The 14,944-nt window shown below is 47.8% G+C and overlaps 1 protein-coding gene across 1 annotated transcript in view; it reads right to left on the bottom strand.

Moving 5' to 3' along the window:
* ELP1 (elongator acetyltransferase complex subunit 1) overlaps positions 1-12,193 on the bottom strand; it is a 32,844-nt gene extending 20,651 nt beyond the window's left edge. The window contains exons 1-11 of the mRNA XM_050913066.1: positions 12,044-12,193; positions 10,415-10,567; positions 8,551-8,632; positions 6,482-6,562; positions 6,053-6,138; positions 4,683-4,782; positions 3,689-3,779; positions 2,494-2,617; positions 1,722-1,812; positions 1,032-1,262; positions 570-740 (exon numbers count right to left, since the gene is read on the bottom strand). Of these exons, the coding sequence (XP_050769023.1) occupies positions 570-740; positions 1,032-1,262; positions 1,722-1,812; positions 2,494-2,617; positions 3,689-3,779; positions 4,683-4,782; positions 6,053-6,138; positions 6,482-6,562; positions 8,551-8,632; positions 10,415-10,567; positions 12,044-12,193 (1,360 nt within the window). The remainder of the gene's footprint in view (positions 1-569; positions 741-1,031; positions 1,263-1,721; positions 1,813-2,493; positions 2,618-3,688; positions 3,780-4,682; positions 4,783-6,052; positions 6,139-6,481; positions 6,563-8,550; positions 8,633-10,414; positions 10,568-12,043) is intronic.
* Positions 12,194-14,944: the final 2,751 nt, after the last annotated feature.

Below are 14,944 nucleotides of genomic sequence, written 5' to 3'. Positions count from 1 at the left end.
AACTACTATAAAAGTCAGAAAATACCATCCCTACATGCAGAGCCAACACCTAATCCTCATTAACACTTACCCTGAGGAACACAGTTACCTCATAATATCACAGTACAAAACTCAGAGACAGCAGCAACAGTCTCTTGTTTCACAGCACACTGAATATTACAGTGTATATAGGACTGCTTTGGGAAGTGCTGGGTGCCTCAGATGGACCTTAGGTAGCTATTCCCAGACATTTCCAGTGCCAATCAGCAAGACACTATCAGAACAGATTACACAAGATACCACTTGCTGCGCTCCACTCAAGCTGAAGCTAGGCAGGGGGATATTACCAGTATAAGCATGCACCCAGTGCTGAACGCTGCCTTCTCACATAGCTAATGAACAACTAAAATGCTCCCGTGCCACCCAAACTACCGGAGATGAGAGAACTGAGCTTCAACCCACAGTTGAACCAGATATATCTCGCTCCTGACTACTAAAGGCTTGAGTGACCATCACCCTCCTAGTCACCCAGGGTACTGCTCTCAGGGGCAGAGGGCTTCCTTTAACAAGACATTGCAACGTGCTCTCACCATATCTGTACACAGAGATCTTGTTATCAGCATCCAGGACAGCCATGTCTCCACTATGTTTGGGATCTGTGTGAAATGCAACCTGATTAACTGCCTGTTTGAGCTGGAGCTCATAGGTACACATGGGTGGAGGCACCACAGCATGCTGGAACGCTGTGACGAGCACTTTATCTGTGGAAGAAAAGAGAAAAAAAAAAATCAGTCCAAATGTTAGTGAGGCTCTTGTTAGTTTCTTTACTGGAAGTAGGAACAATGTTACAGGAAAATACAGTTGCTGTGCCCTTAGCAGTTAACTCCACTGAACCACTTGTGAAGCTTCCATAAATTACATGGTCACCCTCACTAACAGCTTTGTAGAAACAGCAACTAACAGAAGAACTACCATAATCCCATCCAGCCTGCATCCAAAAGGCTATGCCACCTCTTCTGAGCCTAGAGCTGCAAAGCAGTCCCACTGCTTACCTCCATCTATGACAGCCACATTTGCCACATGCTGGCTATTCTCCCCCATCCCGTGGTCTGTGGTCCAATGCCAGTCATAGGAGAGGTAATGCCAATCCTGACAGAGTACATGCAGTCTATACGGGTTCTCTTGGTCCCACAGCAGCGACACCAATTGATTTTCCTCCAGGCTACCAAAATGTAGACTTTGCTTCAGGTACCAGTGATAGTTCCCTGTGGTCCACAACTGAACTATAGAAAAACAAATGGTTACTACAGACTACTACTTGAGACCCATCTCAAACCCTCCCCACCACCACTGCTCTTCTAGGGTTAGTTAAGTCCAATGAAAATAATAGTTCTAGCCTTCAGCCCATGGGCTGTGTCATACAACACACAGCACAAGAAAACTTAACAACAGACTTCGTGCAAAAGAGTCAATCCTAGAAATCTTTGAGCTCCCCTTGTGAGAAGGCACCCATGTTTTACGAAGGGCTCACACCTTTAGCATGCCATTAACACCACTTCCAGTTACAGCAGCCTGGAAGATGCTTTGAGCTCAGGCTGAACTACCAGTTCTTCCTGACCCGCACAGGGGTCTCAAAGCTGTAGGTAAGCCTCTCCAGTGTCTCCTGACTTGCAGAGGAACACTCACTGCTAACCGCCTTTGCAGGCAAGTGTAAGAGCCAGAGCTTCACACAGTGCTCTCACCGTAACTGTTTGGGTTGGAGTTTTCCACCTCCAGGTCTTCCAGCCATATAGCCAGGATTGTAGAATCTGCATTCCAAAGCAGTTCATTAACCTGCAAAAACAAACACGGCTGTTACTGATATTGCTGCTTCTGTGTAGGGCGGATACGCTCCCAACTGGTTTGCAAGACCATAAGCTGCTTCTTATTTTCAACAATGTAAGGTGCATGGGTTAATATACTAACATAGCTCTCGTGTATTGCAAAGCTCCCAACAGCTGGAGCAAAGCATCCTGAAGCAGAACCTGTCACAGAGGTTCCACACAGCTGAAGAGGCGATACAACCACTAACATGACAGCAGTGCTCTCTTCGCTTTCCTTGGCACTGAGGAAGCATCTGCCAAAAGACCTCTCAGCATCCAAAGGCAGAAGTTGAAGTAACACCCTAGCAGTAGCTTCTCACTTCTCTTATTTGGGATAATGTGAGTATTTCACCTCACTCTTGCAACAGCTGACATCCTGAACAGCAATTTTGAAGCATTTGCCTGGTAGAAAGTATACAGGGGCCGGAAGCACCCCAGGGCTACAATCCCCCTGTACTTGTCTCTGCACTACAGGCCTGCAGAGGGCATTGTGTCTTCTCCACAGGCTGCTTCATTGTTCTCTTTTCAGGTCACTTCTTCCATTAGGACCAGCACTAAGTGTTAAATTAAAAACTTCCTCCTAGAATCTGGAAAAGATCTAGTCCTCCTCTCCATTACACTCTAATCAAAGAAGTCCAGACACAGCACTTACTTTGACCTGCCCTTTCTGGAATGGGAGGGTGAACTCCCCGTGAAGAAGCCCATTCTTCTCCAAGAAAACCACATCATGTCTGTTGGGTTTTTCTTGCGTGGAAGCTATCAGGTTTCCAGAGGGCCTTAAAAAAGAGCCAAATGAAAAGTGGTTGCTCACATAATCACTAGCTGTCATTTTAAACACCAATCATCATGCATTTTCTCCAGAGACATGAAGAAAAGGACAGCAGAGGATGTGTTTTCCTCAGCACTGTTCAGACAAAGTCATAGGTCCAGCACGCACATTTTCCAGGGCTCATGACATCCTCAGGTGAGCAAATAAATGTCACCACTGGCAAAGGGACCTGTAATATTCCTGTTTATACAGCTGAGTCCAAAAACACTTGACATTGAGACTGTGCAGAGAATCTACCCCTTCTTCCCACATGTAATGCAAGTATTAGGCTTTTCAGGGTGTCGTGGTTTAACACCAGCTGGCAACTAAGCACCACACAGCCGCTCGCTCACTCACCCCCACCCAGTGGGACGGGGGAGAGAATCGGGAAAAAAAGAACCTTGTGAGTTGAGATAAAGACAGTTTAATAGGACAGAAACGAGTGAAAAATAATAATAATATGACAATAGTAATACTAAAAGAATTTGACTATACAAAGCAAGTAATGCACAATGCAATTGCTCACCACTTGCCAACCGATGCCCAGTTAGCTCCCGAGCTGCGATCCGCCCCTCCCAGCCAACTCCCCCAGTTTATATACTGGGCATGATGTCCTATGGTATGGAATATTCCTTTGGCCAGTTTGGGTCAGCTGCCCTGGCTGTGTCCCCTCCCAACTTCTTGTGCCCCTCCAGCCTTCTCGCTGGCCAGCCAGGAGAAGCTGAAAAATCCTTGACTTAGTATAAACGCTACTTAGCAACAACTAAAAACATCAGTATGTTATCAACATTATTTTCCTACTAAATCCAAAACACAGCACTATACCAGCTACTAGGAAGAAAATTAACTCTGTCCTAGCCGAAACCAGGACACAGGGTTTAAAGGACTACTCTTCCTCATGCTGGATCAGAAGGAAGCTTTCTTCAAATTTTGGGAAAAATGAACAGGGGAGAAATGAAATTGATGCTGATCAAAGACTGTAACCAGTGAATAAAAAGCAACACTCTGCTGCCAGCATGCAGACTGCTTTGCTACTCACTTCCAGGACAGTGCTTGTTCTAGTCCTGAGATAGGCTCACTTGTTGACTGCAGCACAAGCTCTCTGTTCCATACTCGGACCTTCCGAGCACCTACAGGTTGAGAGAGCAATGAGACAAAGGTGTAAGAAAGCACTGGAAAGAGACTTTTCTAATTTTGTGAGGGTAGGAGACCAAATTCTGATGCACAGGAATAAAAAGGAGATTTCTCTTGTACACTTTAAGGGGTAAGAACTTATTCCGTCTCAGGCAGTTCTCCCATAGTAACTGAGTGACTCTAAAGGAACTGAGTAGGAATTTCAGTCTGATGTAGCTCGGTCATAGCCATTTCTCTCTCTAACTTTCACCACAGAAATGTTAAAATCTTCCTATAAATGCAAGATCCTCCCTAATCTGAAGTATTGAAGGTAAAAACCCAAACTAGTGGAAGAGCAGTGCAGTTTGGTGCAGTTCAGTATGTTGCTCAATACATTTAAACTGCTCAGTAATATTTATCATGAAGGACATCAATTACAGTCTTACAAGAAATGTATGTGCTCATCACCTCTTTGGCTTTAGGGCAAAACCTAGGGAAAAGTATTACCAATATTTAAGCAAAAGTGTGCAAGGCCAAACTGCTAGTATGAGGGACAGTGGGTATGGCAACCCAAACAGATTCATCCATTTGGCACTGGGAGCCCATCAGAGATTGCTTAGAGCTTGCGCGGTGACTTAACACTGGTGAAAGAAGCAGTTCAGATAGTAACTACTCAGTAGTAACCCCTCCTGACTTCTCACTGGACTGAAACCAAACTGCAAAGAAAGTGTTCAAAAGATCTTGTCTATAAAACGCCTCTGAGAACACCAAAACAGAGAAAAGAGCAATTAACTAGCTCAACTCACCCTTGCTTTAAGTGGCCAAGAGAAAACGAATACCAGCCAGTTCTTGCCTTGCCTAGTTACTGCTTAAGAAGCCTCTTACACATGTTGGTATTTCAAAGAAGTTTGGTCCCATACCTGTCTGTGGACAGACAGCGCTCACTGCAACAAACTGCCCATCTCCTCTCCATGTCACCCGAGGCCTGCCGTCATCCCAGGCTGAAGTAGGTGACACTTCCTGAAGTCACACAAAAGAAAGTCGCATCAAAGCTTGGGAAGGCAACTGCTGTCTTTGTCTAAACAGACTGCATTGCTAAGCCAGCTCTTTCAAGAGCCTTGGCATGAAATGAATCCATTAAGAAATATTAAGGCTGCAAAGTTAAAAATTCATTACTCAGAATGTTATTTTAGGAAATACTACAATTAAAACTGTCTGTAAATTCAATCTGCTCCTCCTGCAAGTGCATATGACTGTCTATTCACATGATCACATGCTATCCTTCCCATCCACCAGGGTGTCTGCTTATACATCAGCTGTGCATAAGCTGGACACAAGGGTGAACCAGAGTTTGTTCATGACTGGTGCCTGGAGTCACAACCCCCTGGAAGCAGAAAGGCAAGAAAGGCATGCCATCCAGGCAGTCTGTATGGCAGACAGAAGCTGGGATGAGAAGTAGTGTTCTTCGAGGCAAACAGGTTCTTCGCAGAACAACACAGGAAAAAAAAAAAAAAAATCTCATCGGAATACACATAAAGAGGTAGCTGTTCAAAGGTTTAACTTTGTCAAACTAGGCATATTTTCCCAGATACAGGCAAGCCTCGTCCTGTCCCTCCTAACAGTAAAGCTGCAACAGGCCACATTTCATGTCTCTGCACTCTAGCCAGCCGGGTTTCAGCAGGACAGTTTTAATTTTGAAACTTAAACACAAGAAGAAAAATCCAGAAGTGGAGTGTTTTTAGCTACCTGACTTTTCACCAAATAAAAAGTAGGAAAAAAAAGACCCAAACAAGGAAGTATCAGGCAAAGGAGCAAAGAGCCAAAATGTGCAGGCACATGGAGCTGCCTCACATGACTGGTGATGCTCAGTAGCCCAAATCATTCTACTCTTGCCTTCTGGGAGCTGAAACTACTGTTATTTCTGCTCCTCTCAGCCAAACTGCATGCTATTTCTCTTGGTCATGTAAACACTTTAGTATATAGCACACATTCAGCAAAATCTGTCATGCTGATTTGAGGGTGGCTTTACCTCTGCAAGCACTAGCCCTTGCAAATCTTTTGCTTTGAGCTCTGTATGAACAGTCCTAAATACTCCCAGCTGCTGTCTTGAATTAGGAGGAGGATAAAAATGCCAGATTTCAGATAACAACAGAAACAAACAGAAGAAGCCTATGAAGACAACTACCAGAAAGGCGGTGGCAAACTGGCACCGCAGGAATAACAAAAACTCTCTTTATACATGTTTTCCCAGAGACAGGATGGGCCTAACAGAAGAGAACTAGTATAATACCGTCTGTTTGCGATGCGCTGCCTGTTTTCCCTCTGATCCATGGAACTGTGTCTCCTTTTTACCCCAGCCAAGAGTGACAAACTTTCCTGAAGAAGAAATAATCATTGTAGTGGAAGATTTACAGCACTACTCTGCACAATGTGGTGTAAACAACCACAGCTCCAAGCCACCCACACCTTCCATCCAAGTTTAATTCTAAAAACCTGCAGGAAATTCACATAGCCCAGAAAGTCCTCTAGTACAGGGAACTTAACTTGAATTTACGCTGACAAGTAAAATATTGGCATTCCCCTTCAGCTGCCCAGCAGCATTACAGCCTAAAACATCGCCTGAGGCCCACTAAGTGCTCAGCTCTGTTTCTTCACTTTCTACATGCTTAACACACCAATGACACCAGTTTGAACAACTTCATTTCAGTGCACCTCTCACCTTCCCCAAACTCATCTGGGTGGATTTGCTTCTCAGTAATTGGTTCAAAATCCCTTGTCATCATGATGAGTGTTTGCTGACCTGCACGGTAGACATTAAATACAGTATTGGTGATGGTATCTCCAGCAAATAAAAACTCATTGTTCTCCTGTGTTGTCCTACTGTTCTGTCATGGACGGGAATATAGAAATATTTCTAATGGTAATATGAGAACTAATGAGAACACATCCTTCAAAGCAGAAAATCTCAAACTGGAGCAGAAGAACATTTTCAAGTCTCTCTCTTCAAAAACATGCTTCCTGGCGTAACCTTAAAAAGTTCTTTCCACCTTGAAAATAAGTACCTGGCACTCTTAAACATTTTTTCTTGAGATATGAAGGACAAGAAGGTGATTGGGAGCAGTCAGCATGGATTTATGAAAGGGAAATCATGCCTGACCGTCCTGATAGCCTTCTACAATGAGATGACTAACTTGGGGATATGGGGAGACCAGTGGATGTCATTTATCTTGATTCTAATAAGGCTTTTGACACCGTCTCTGATAACATCATGATAGACAAACTCATGAAGGATGGGATGGATAAAGGGACAGTGCAGTGGACTGAAAACCAGCTGAACTGCCAAGCTCAAAAGCTTGTTATCAGTGGCAAAGTCCAGCTTGAGTTCAGTCACCAGTGGTGTGCCCCTGGACACTAGGGCCAATGTTTAACATCTTCACTAATGACCTGGAGGATGGGACCCTCAGCAAGTTTGTAGATGACACAAAACTGGGAGGAGTAGCAGGTACACCAGAAGGTTGTGCTGCTGTCCGCAAGGACCTTGTCACGTAGGTGAGATGGGCTGTCAAGAATCTCATAAAGCTCAACAAGGGAAAAAGCCATGTCCTGCACCTGGAAAATAATCATCTCAGGCACTACGACAAACTGGGAGCCAAGCGTCTGGAGAGCAGCTTGGCAAAAAAGTCACCTGTGTTTCCTGGAGGACACCAAGCTGAACATGAGCCAGCAGTATGCCCCTGCTGCATAGGTGGCCAACAGCATCCTGGGCGGCATTAGAAGTGTTGCCAGCAGGTTGAGAGAGGTGATCCTTCTCTTTTACTCAGTGCTGGTGAGACACATGTGGAATGCTGGCTTCAGTTTTGGGCTCCCCAGTACAAGACAGACAAGGACATACTGGAATGAGTCCAGCAAAGGGTCACACAGATGATTAAGGCCTTGGAAAATCTGTCACATGAAGGGAGGCTAAGAGAAGTCAGACTGCCCTGGAGAGAAGGCTCAAGGGGAATCTCATCAGTGTGTACAAATACCTTATGTGGGAGGAGGGGTACAGTAAAGAAGACAGAGCCAGACTGTTAGTGGTGGTGAGTGACAGCACAAGAGCCAATGGGCATAAACTAATATACAGCAAATGCCATTAAAAAATAAGAAAACAATTTTTTTCTGTGAGGGTGGTCACAGACGGGAAGAGGGTGCCCACAGACGTTGTGGGGTCTCCACCCTTGGAGATATCCAAAACCTGACTGGGCAAGGTTCCCAGCAACTTGCTCCAGGTAACCTGCTTTGAGCAAGGGGGTTGGAATAGGTGATCTCCAGAGTTCCCTTTCTTCCTCAAGCATTCTGCGATTCTGTTTTGCTTGAGGCTAACTTTACCTTCTAGGTGAGACATATCTGTAGCTGAGTTGAGCCTGTGACACATATATTTCCTACCAAAGGACAAGAAGCAGTTTTTGTTGCTAAGAAATCAAATGGGGATATAAAGCAGGAGTCTTTATATTTTAGAGGCAAGATCAAATATACTTCCTTGGAAGATCTGAAAGACTAATTACTGTTCTATAAAACTCAGCTTTTTGGGCCTGAACAGTTTCTGCTTGGATCACCAAAGCACCTCATGGATCATGAAATGAAATTTCATATATAGGATCAGGTGGGTTTTTTCTCTCTTGAAGTCTTAGTCCCGATTTCATAACTTCGTATTTTGCTTCTTCTACCCTAAACTTAACTGTGTTTTACATTTTGGGCATAGTGAGTTTCACTCCTAAAAGCAGAAAGCTTACAGGCTGTTGTTGATACCTGTTGCAAGCAAAACAAGCTCTTGGTCAGGACTCCAGCTCATGGTACTCAGACCGCTGTCCACACTTCCAACACATTCCACCTGCAAGACCAAAATAAGATCACAGAAGTGCAGCACCATCCCAGTACAAAAGCAATCAGTCACCAAGGCAGGGAAATCCTCTTCTACTTAGAAAAGTCACAGGTCTTTCTTTACCCTTTGTGTTGAATGAAACAGAAGAAACATTTCTAACCAAAGATGGTGCCAGAATGTTTATGTATGAGAGCCCAGATAATCTAGAGATTAGCATTTTCTACCATACACAGTTTTAATAAGAGCTTTATTCTGCAACTCTCAGTCTGATGTCAACATGTATAGTGTTAATACTAATATTGCCTGATCGGGTCTGTGGTTACATTGGTAAACATAATGAAGTCACAAAACACAGTGCTAATGGTAATGGTTGGTTGGTAATTCTCTAGGTAATGGTTCTTACCTAGAAAATTCCAACACGCAGGTAAGGGACACTATATCCATTAAAACTGTCATCAGCTTGTGCATGCTGGACTTGACAATTGTATATAGCTGCACTAACTTCAAAGTTTATGAAAAACTGGGCTAGTTTTATTGGGCCATCATGAGTATATAAGCAATAGCAGTCGGCAGAGAACTTCTGTCACGCACTGTTATCCTGATTTGCAAAAGGCATGGAACAGAACAATTGTGATAAACAGCAAGATGATGCCATTCAAGGAATTAAGCTTGGGTGTCACGATCTTTTCAGGTAAACAAAGTGAGACTGGGCACGAGTGGGCAGAGTAACCATCACCCACATGCAAAAGGTTTCAGAATAAGCACAGTAACCTTCAAGATTTCATTCTTGGTGCCCAGACTGCACCAAAAGAACACAATTTTAACGTTGAGAAAGTAAGCCAAAAAGCCTTGAAATAAAGGATCTGAAGTTAAACCTCAACTCTGACCCATATATCAGTGTAAGAAAAGTCTCATGTATCACATCTTTTGTTAATCTCTATTCCCTTATGACATGCTTTAAGTTGCAATATGGGACACATTTTTCACATACAGTTGATTGTATATTTAAGTGGTATCTGCAAATCAAACCCAAACAAGAACCAAAACAAGCAAGCTGCAAATAACCACAATCTGACAACTAACCCAGACAGACCACTGTCATCTCACGCCTACCTACACCTGCACTGTTGGGCTGGTATTGTGGGAGCTGATGCAGATTTAGAGGGTGCTGCTGTGGTGTTTAAGTGTCTTGCTGAAGACTGTAGAAATCTGACACTGAGGAAGGAATAGAAAGCAAGTATCTCAGTTCCTGCAATATTTACTCAGCTAAGATATTTTGGTTTCCCTTTAGTGTTTTCTAGGGCTTTTTTTATTCCAAATGTTCTTCAAATCACAACACATAACACTTTCTCCTTTCTTCAGTTAAGTCATGTCAGCATGATGTTCTGTATTGACCGATAATAATAAAAAAGTAGCTACACTGTGAGTTATCAATGGATTACCTCATTCTGTACCTAGTCTCAGCAATATCCTATTTCTGTAAGACTGTCCAGTGGATCCCGTGCTGCTGGGTGTGTGCCAACAGCCCTCCGAGCAAACATACAGAACTAGGGCTGTGGACAGGCAAGCCACTGTTTCAATGCCAGTTCTTTTATGGAACTGGAATACGGTATATTCTGTCCTTAATGCTGCTCAAGGCTCCCACAGAAACCAGCTCATCTGCCCAGAAAAGGGACACTAACCACAGCTCAGTATGTAATAAACATACAACTGCCCCCTGAAGAAATTAAAACAGTGTCATCCTTTCCTTTGAAATCCCTCAGTATTGTTTTGTCTTTCCTGCCACGTTACCTGCTTTGTGCTGAGATTGCACAGTAGGATGTCTCCAGCTGCTGTAGCAACACACACGCACTCCTGCTCTGGAAGATCTTCGATACCCACAATGCAGCCGCTTCCATCCTCGGGCATGAAACCCTCCGCAGTCAAGGAAACTTCTCTTGTCACCTTGACACAGAGAAGCCAATGACTTATTAACTACACATCACCTCACTGGGATTTTTGCAGAAATGACAGAATAACACCCATGGGTATAGTTCATCCTACTGCAATTACAGAAAGCATTACGCAGCAAAAGTGACTATGTGAATGGCACCAGGAAACACCCAACGTGCAAGTACTTATCTTCACTTATCCATAGGAAACTGTGAAGGTCCTCTTATGTTAAAAGTGCTAGACAATGAGAAAGCTCACATAAGGGAGCAAATAATAAATAATACTACAACTTCCAATTTGTCTTGTTCATCATCTTTCAATACCCTTTTCATACTTCTCCACATAGTGTCAACATTAAGAGGCAAATGGGTAGCTGCTTAAAGTGTCCCAATACTTTTAAGGGGTCATTCATACTTTACAGATACAGCATAAAAAAATTCAAAGCAAAACCATTTGGATATGCATTCAGGTACAGCAAAACAAGAAAGTTTTAGCTAAAATAGCTCTTTCTCGCTTAGTTGCATGAATGTTTTACACATCCAGTCATCAGGGAAAAAAACCACAGTAATAAAGACCTGAAATAATGTCCCCCCGCCCCAAAACAGAAAAGAAAGCTGACATATTTAGTGACTTCAGGGAGGCCTCAGGATTTTTTTTTTTTTAATTCTAAAAAGATTTCAGTTGATAGCCTTCACAAACAGAGCACGATGGAGATTTTCAGAAAACGCCCTTCTTTAAAAATGAGATCCCAAGAAAGCCCAAAAGCTCTCCTGTCGGCTAACTTCAGAACTGAACATACTGAAGGGATGAGATGCCTCAGAGTTGCATAGTGTGTCTCCAGAGAAGACACTGTAATCCAGCTCTAACAGGAATTCATGGCTCAATAGCATTTTTTTCTTTAGTGATATGTTGGGTATTTTTTCCCTAGAGCACAGTTCCAAAAGCCTCCTCATGTACTCTTCACTATCCCTTTGCCTGTTTGCTTCTGTTTTGCGAGTTGTGTCTCTGATACCACTGCTCGTCCTATCATGCTTAAAACTAAACCACAGAAATGACCTGTGTCAAATACAAGCACCTTCTTGGAGGCAGATTTAGTATTTTAAAAGCACAGCAAACCACTTCAGCGACTAAGGTCACAGCGCAGCCTCACAGGCGACTTCCTAGGCACCATGAGACAGCAGCAAGCGGTGGCAGGGAACCTCCAAGACCCCGCAAACGCCGCTACAAAGAGCGAGTCACATCAGAGGGCAGCCGCGACCCGCCCAGAGGCGAGCTCCCGGCGGGCACCGCCGCGCTCCCGCTGACGGAGGCCCAAACGCTTTATTCCAGCTTTGCGACGGGCGGACCAAAGCCGCCCCTAACAACACCCCTGCAGCGATGCACGAGAGCCGACAGGCACCGGCACCCTCCCCCGAGGCCACAGCCCTGGCCCGGGCCTGACAGCGACAAGAAGGCGCGGCTCCCGGTGCGCCCGGCGGCGGCTCTCACCGAGTCCTCGGCGGGGCCCAGCTCCAGAAGGCCGTGCTGGGAGCCCACGAGGACCGTACCGGGCTCGGCGCTGAGGCAGAAACACTGCGGGGTGCCCAGGCCGGCGGCGGAGCGGCGCCCGCCGGTCCGCAGCAGCCGCAGGTTCCTCATGGTGGAGGGATGCCAGGCAGTGCCGCGCCGCTCAGGGCGCCGCCATCTTCTCCGCGGCGGGCGGGCGGGCGGAGGCGGCGGCGCGTGCGCGGACCGCGAGCGCAGGCGCCGTCCGGAGGGGGCGCAGGCGCGGCCCGGCGCAGGCGCAGTGCGCGGAGGGCGCATGCGCAGCCCGCGTGTGTAGGCGCGGTTCTGGCGACGGCCCCCCTGGCGGGAGGGGTAGCGCGGCCCTGCCCGGCTCGGTCGCCGCCATCTCCCGCTCCGCACCGCGGCCTCGCATTAAACCCTTCTCAAGGGCTCCTGGAGGCATCAGAGCCTTCCTGGTGCGGGCTGGGGGGGGACTGCCACCGGAAAATGCTGTGCCCGGCAATGCCGCCAGCGCCAGGCCGAGCTGGCAGTCTCGCCCATGTTCGGTGCAGATCGCTTACTGTCATCTGCTGCTCCTGTCATGTCTCTTGCTGAGCCTCTCCCCGAGCATCTCTCCTGGCCTGCCGTGGCACAGGCGGCTGTGTGGGGCGAAGGGCTGGCACTTTCACCCGTGTCAGACTGGGACCCTCGTGAAGCAGGCGGGTCTGGTGGCTGCATGGTCTGTGCTCCTCCTGTGCTGCCTTTGCTGCGGGTCCTACAACCACCTTCCCCTTCGTGAGTCATGCAGCGTGTGCTGGGTCTGGAAGCCGCGTGGGGTTGCGATTTAGACAACAAAACCAGTGCTTTGACTTTTCACCAGCTCAGTTCCCTGTGTGGTTGCGTATGCCTGCGCCAGTGACAGGGTATAAGGTAACACTGGGAGCAGGATGGTTATTTTGCAGCCGTGCTGGTACTAACCAGTTGAGAAAGTCCAGATGAGACTTTTAAGGCGCTTCCAGAGCAGCCTACACATAGACAGGCCAGTACTGCCCTGATACTACCCTTTTGGTCGCACTCGGTCCTCTCCTTCCAGCTGCAGCCAAGGGGGAGGCGAAGGCAGCTCAGCTCTCAGAGGGGACAAGGACTTCGTGCAACTGCAGGTATAGCCTTCACACTGTCCCCTTTTGTCTAGTGGAGCTAGATTCCATCAGTGCTGATCCGGTCTAATGGCCAGCCACCATGTAAGCTGAATTTCGGTCAAACCGGTTTTGGCTACGGAAATGTGTAGAGTTTGCATGCTGTAATCAGCTTCATGTGCACTACAGTTTGGGAGCTTAGGCCAGTGGAAGGATGGGCCACCAGACATCTGGGCAGTTTTGCTTCTTGCTGCTCAGGTACTAACTTGGCTAAAGTTGGTGATAAAACTTGGTAAAGATGGCTAAACTCAGAGAGGGGTTTCTTGAGACCAACGGAAAGGAGTGATATCATCAAGGCTTAGCTATCACTGCACGCAGAGAAGGTCAAAGCCATACAGACTCCTTATCTTGGGGACAGGGCGTAAACAGTGCCTTCCTGGGCCTGGCAGTGCTAGCAGGAGGAGAGGCAGCTGGCAGAGAGCGTGTGAGCCTGGCTGTGCGGTCCTGTGAACCCCGTCCCCCTGCGCTCCCCCGGGACCTGCACCGCTGGGTTAGGGCAGTCTCTGACACCCCTATTCCCTGCAGTACCTCTTTTGGAGGCTTTTTCAGGGGTCAGCCTAGACCCTTTGGCCCAGCTTGATCCTACCAGCCTGCAGTCTCCTGTGGCAGCAAGTACCACCGTTTTTACTGTGTGAAATTTGTTTGCCGTGTCCGATTTGCCCCAGCTGACTGCGTCACCGTGGCTCTCGCACTGTGGGGTCCGGTGAGCAGCTGCCCTGCATCCACTGCCCCGGCCGTTTTGCAGGCTTCGGGCGCATCCCTCCTAGCAGATGGGACCTGCTGGTCCCCTCCAGCCCATGAGCTGTCCCCCTCTGGCCTTGCTTTCAATGTTCCGCATCACCCTGGTGAACCGTCTTCCTCCCGACAGCCGCCTGAAATGTCCTTTTTTTATTATTTTTTCCAGGCGTCCTCTGCCTCGCACCCCTCTTGCTCCGCTCCCCCGTCCCGGCCGCCCTCCCCGGGCTGCACCGCGCCGCGCCCCGCCGGGCCCCCTCGCCAGACCGGCCCGGCAGGAAGCGCGGGGCGGTGGCGGCGGCCGGTGCAGCCTGTGCGGCCGGAACAGGTACCCCCGGTCGGGGCTGCGGCTCCCCCGCACTCCCTCACCCCCGCCATTCTCCGGCCAGCGGCCCGGATGCCCCCCCCCCCCGCTCCCAGCCCGGCGCTGAGGTCCCCCCGCCCCAGGCCGGGCGGTACAAGCGGTGCCAGGATCCGGTCCCCGGTCGCGCCGGGCAGCGCAGCCCTGTGCCAGGCTCCAGCAACCTTCGCTTGTGCCCTAGCGCGGTGCAGCTGGGCTGGGAGGCGCTTCTGCGGCGCTGGGGGAGGCACGGGGAAGGGCGGGGGGGCTACCTTGTGCCGCTCACACCAGCAGCTCCGGAAAGGTCTGTGGAGGGTTCACCCTGATCTTCTCTTTTCATTGGTGAGTCAGTGTCAGAGCTGCTTTCAGCTAAGCATCTCTTTCAGACAGTTCCCAGGCAGCGACTGGACCGAAGGAAACTTGAGCCAGAAGCCCCTCTTCTGTTGCTGTTGGATTTGTTTTGGAGGCTGTGGTTTACCTGCTTGGTGGTGCCTGCAGCAGTAGCTCTACCCGGCAGATGGTGACTTCAGGGGCATCTCTTTGCTTCTCTTAAGGAGGTGAGATCTTCTCTAGAGTGCTTTGCAATGCAGATCTGACATGACTCTTTACAACTTGGTGCTTGAACCCAAAATG

Source organism: Gymnogyps californianus, chromosome Z (assembly GCF_018139145.2).
Source record: "Gymnogyps californianus isolate 813 chromosome Z, ASM1813914v2, whole genome shotgun sequence".
NCBI classification, from domain to species: Eukaryota; Metazoa; Chordata; class Aves; order Accipitriformes; family Cathartidae; genus Gymnogyps; species Gymnogyps californianus.
This window is presented reverse-complemented; position numbering and strand designations above follow the sequence as displayed.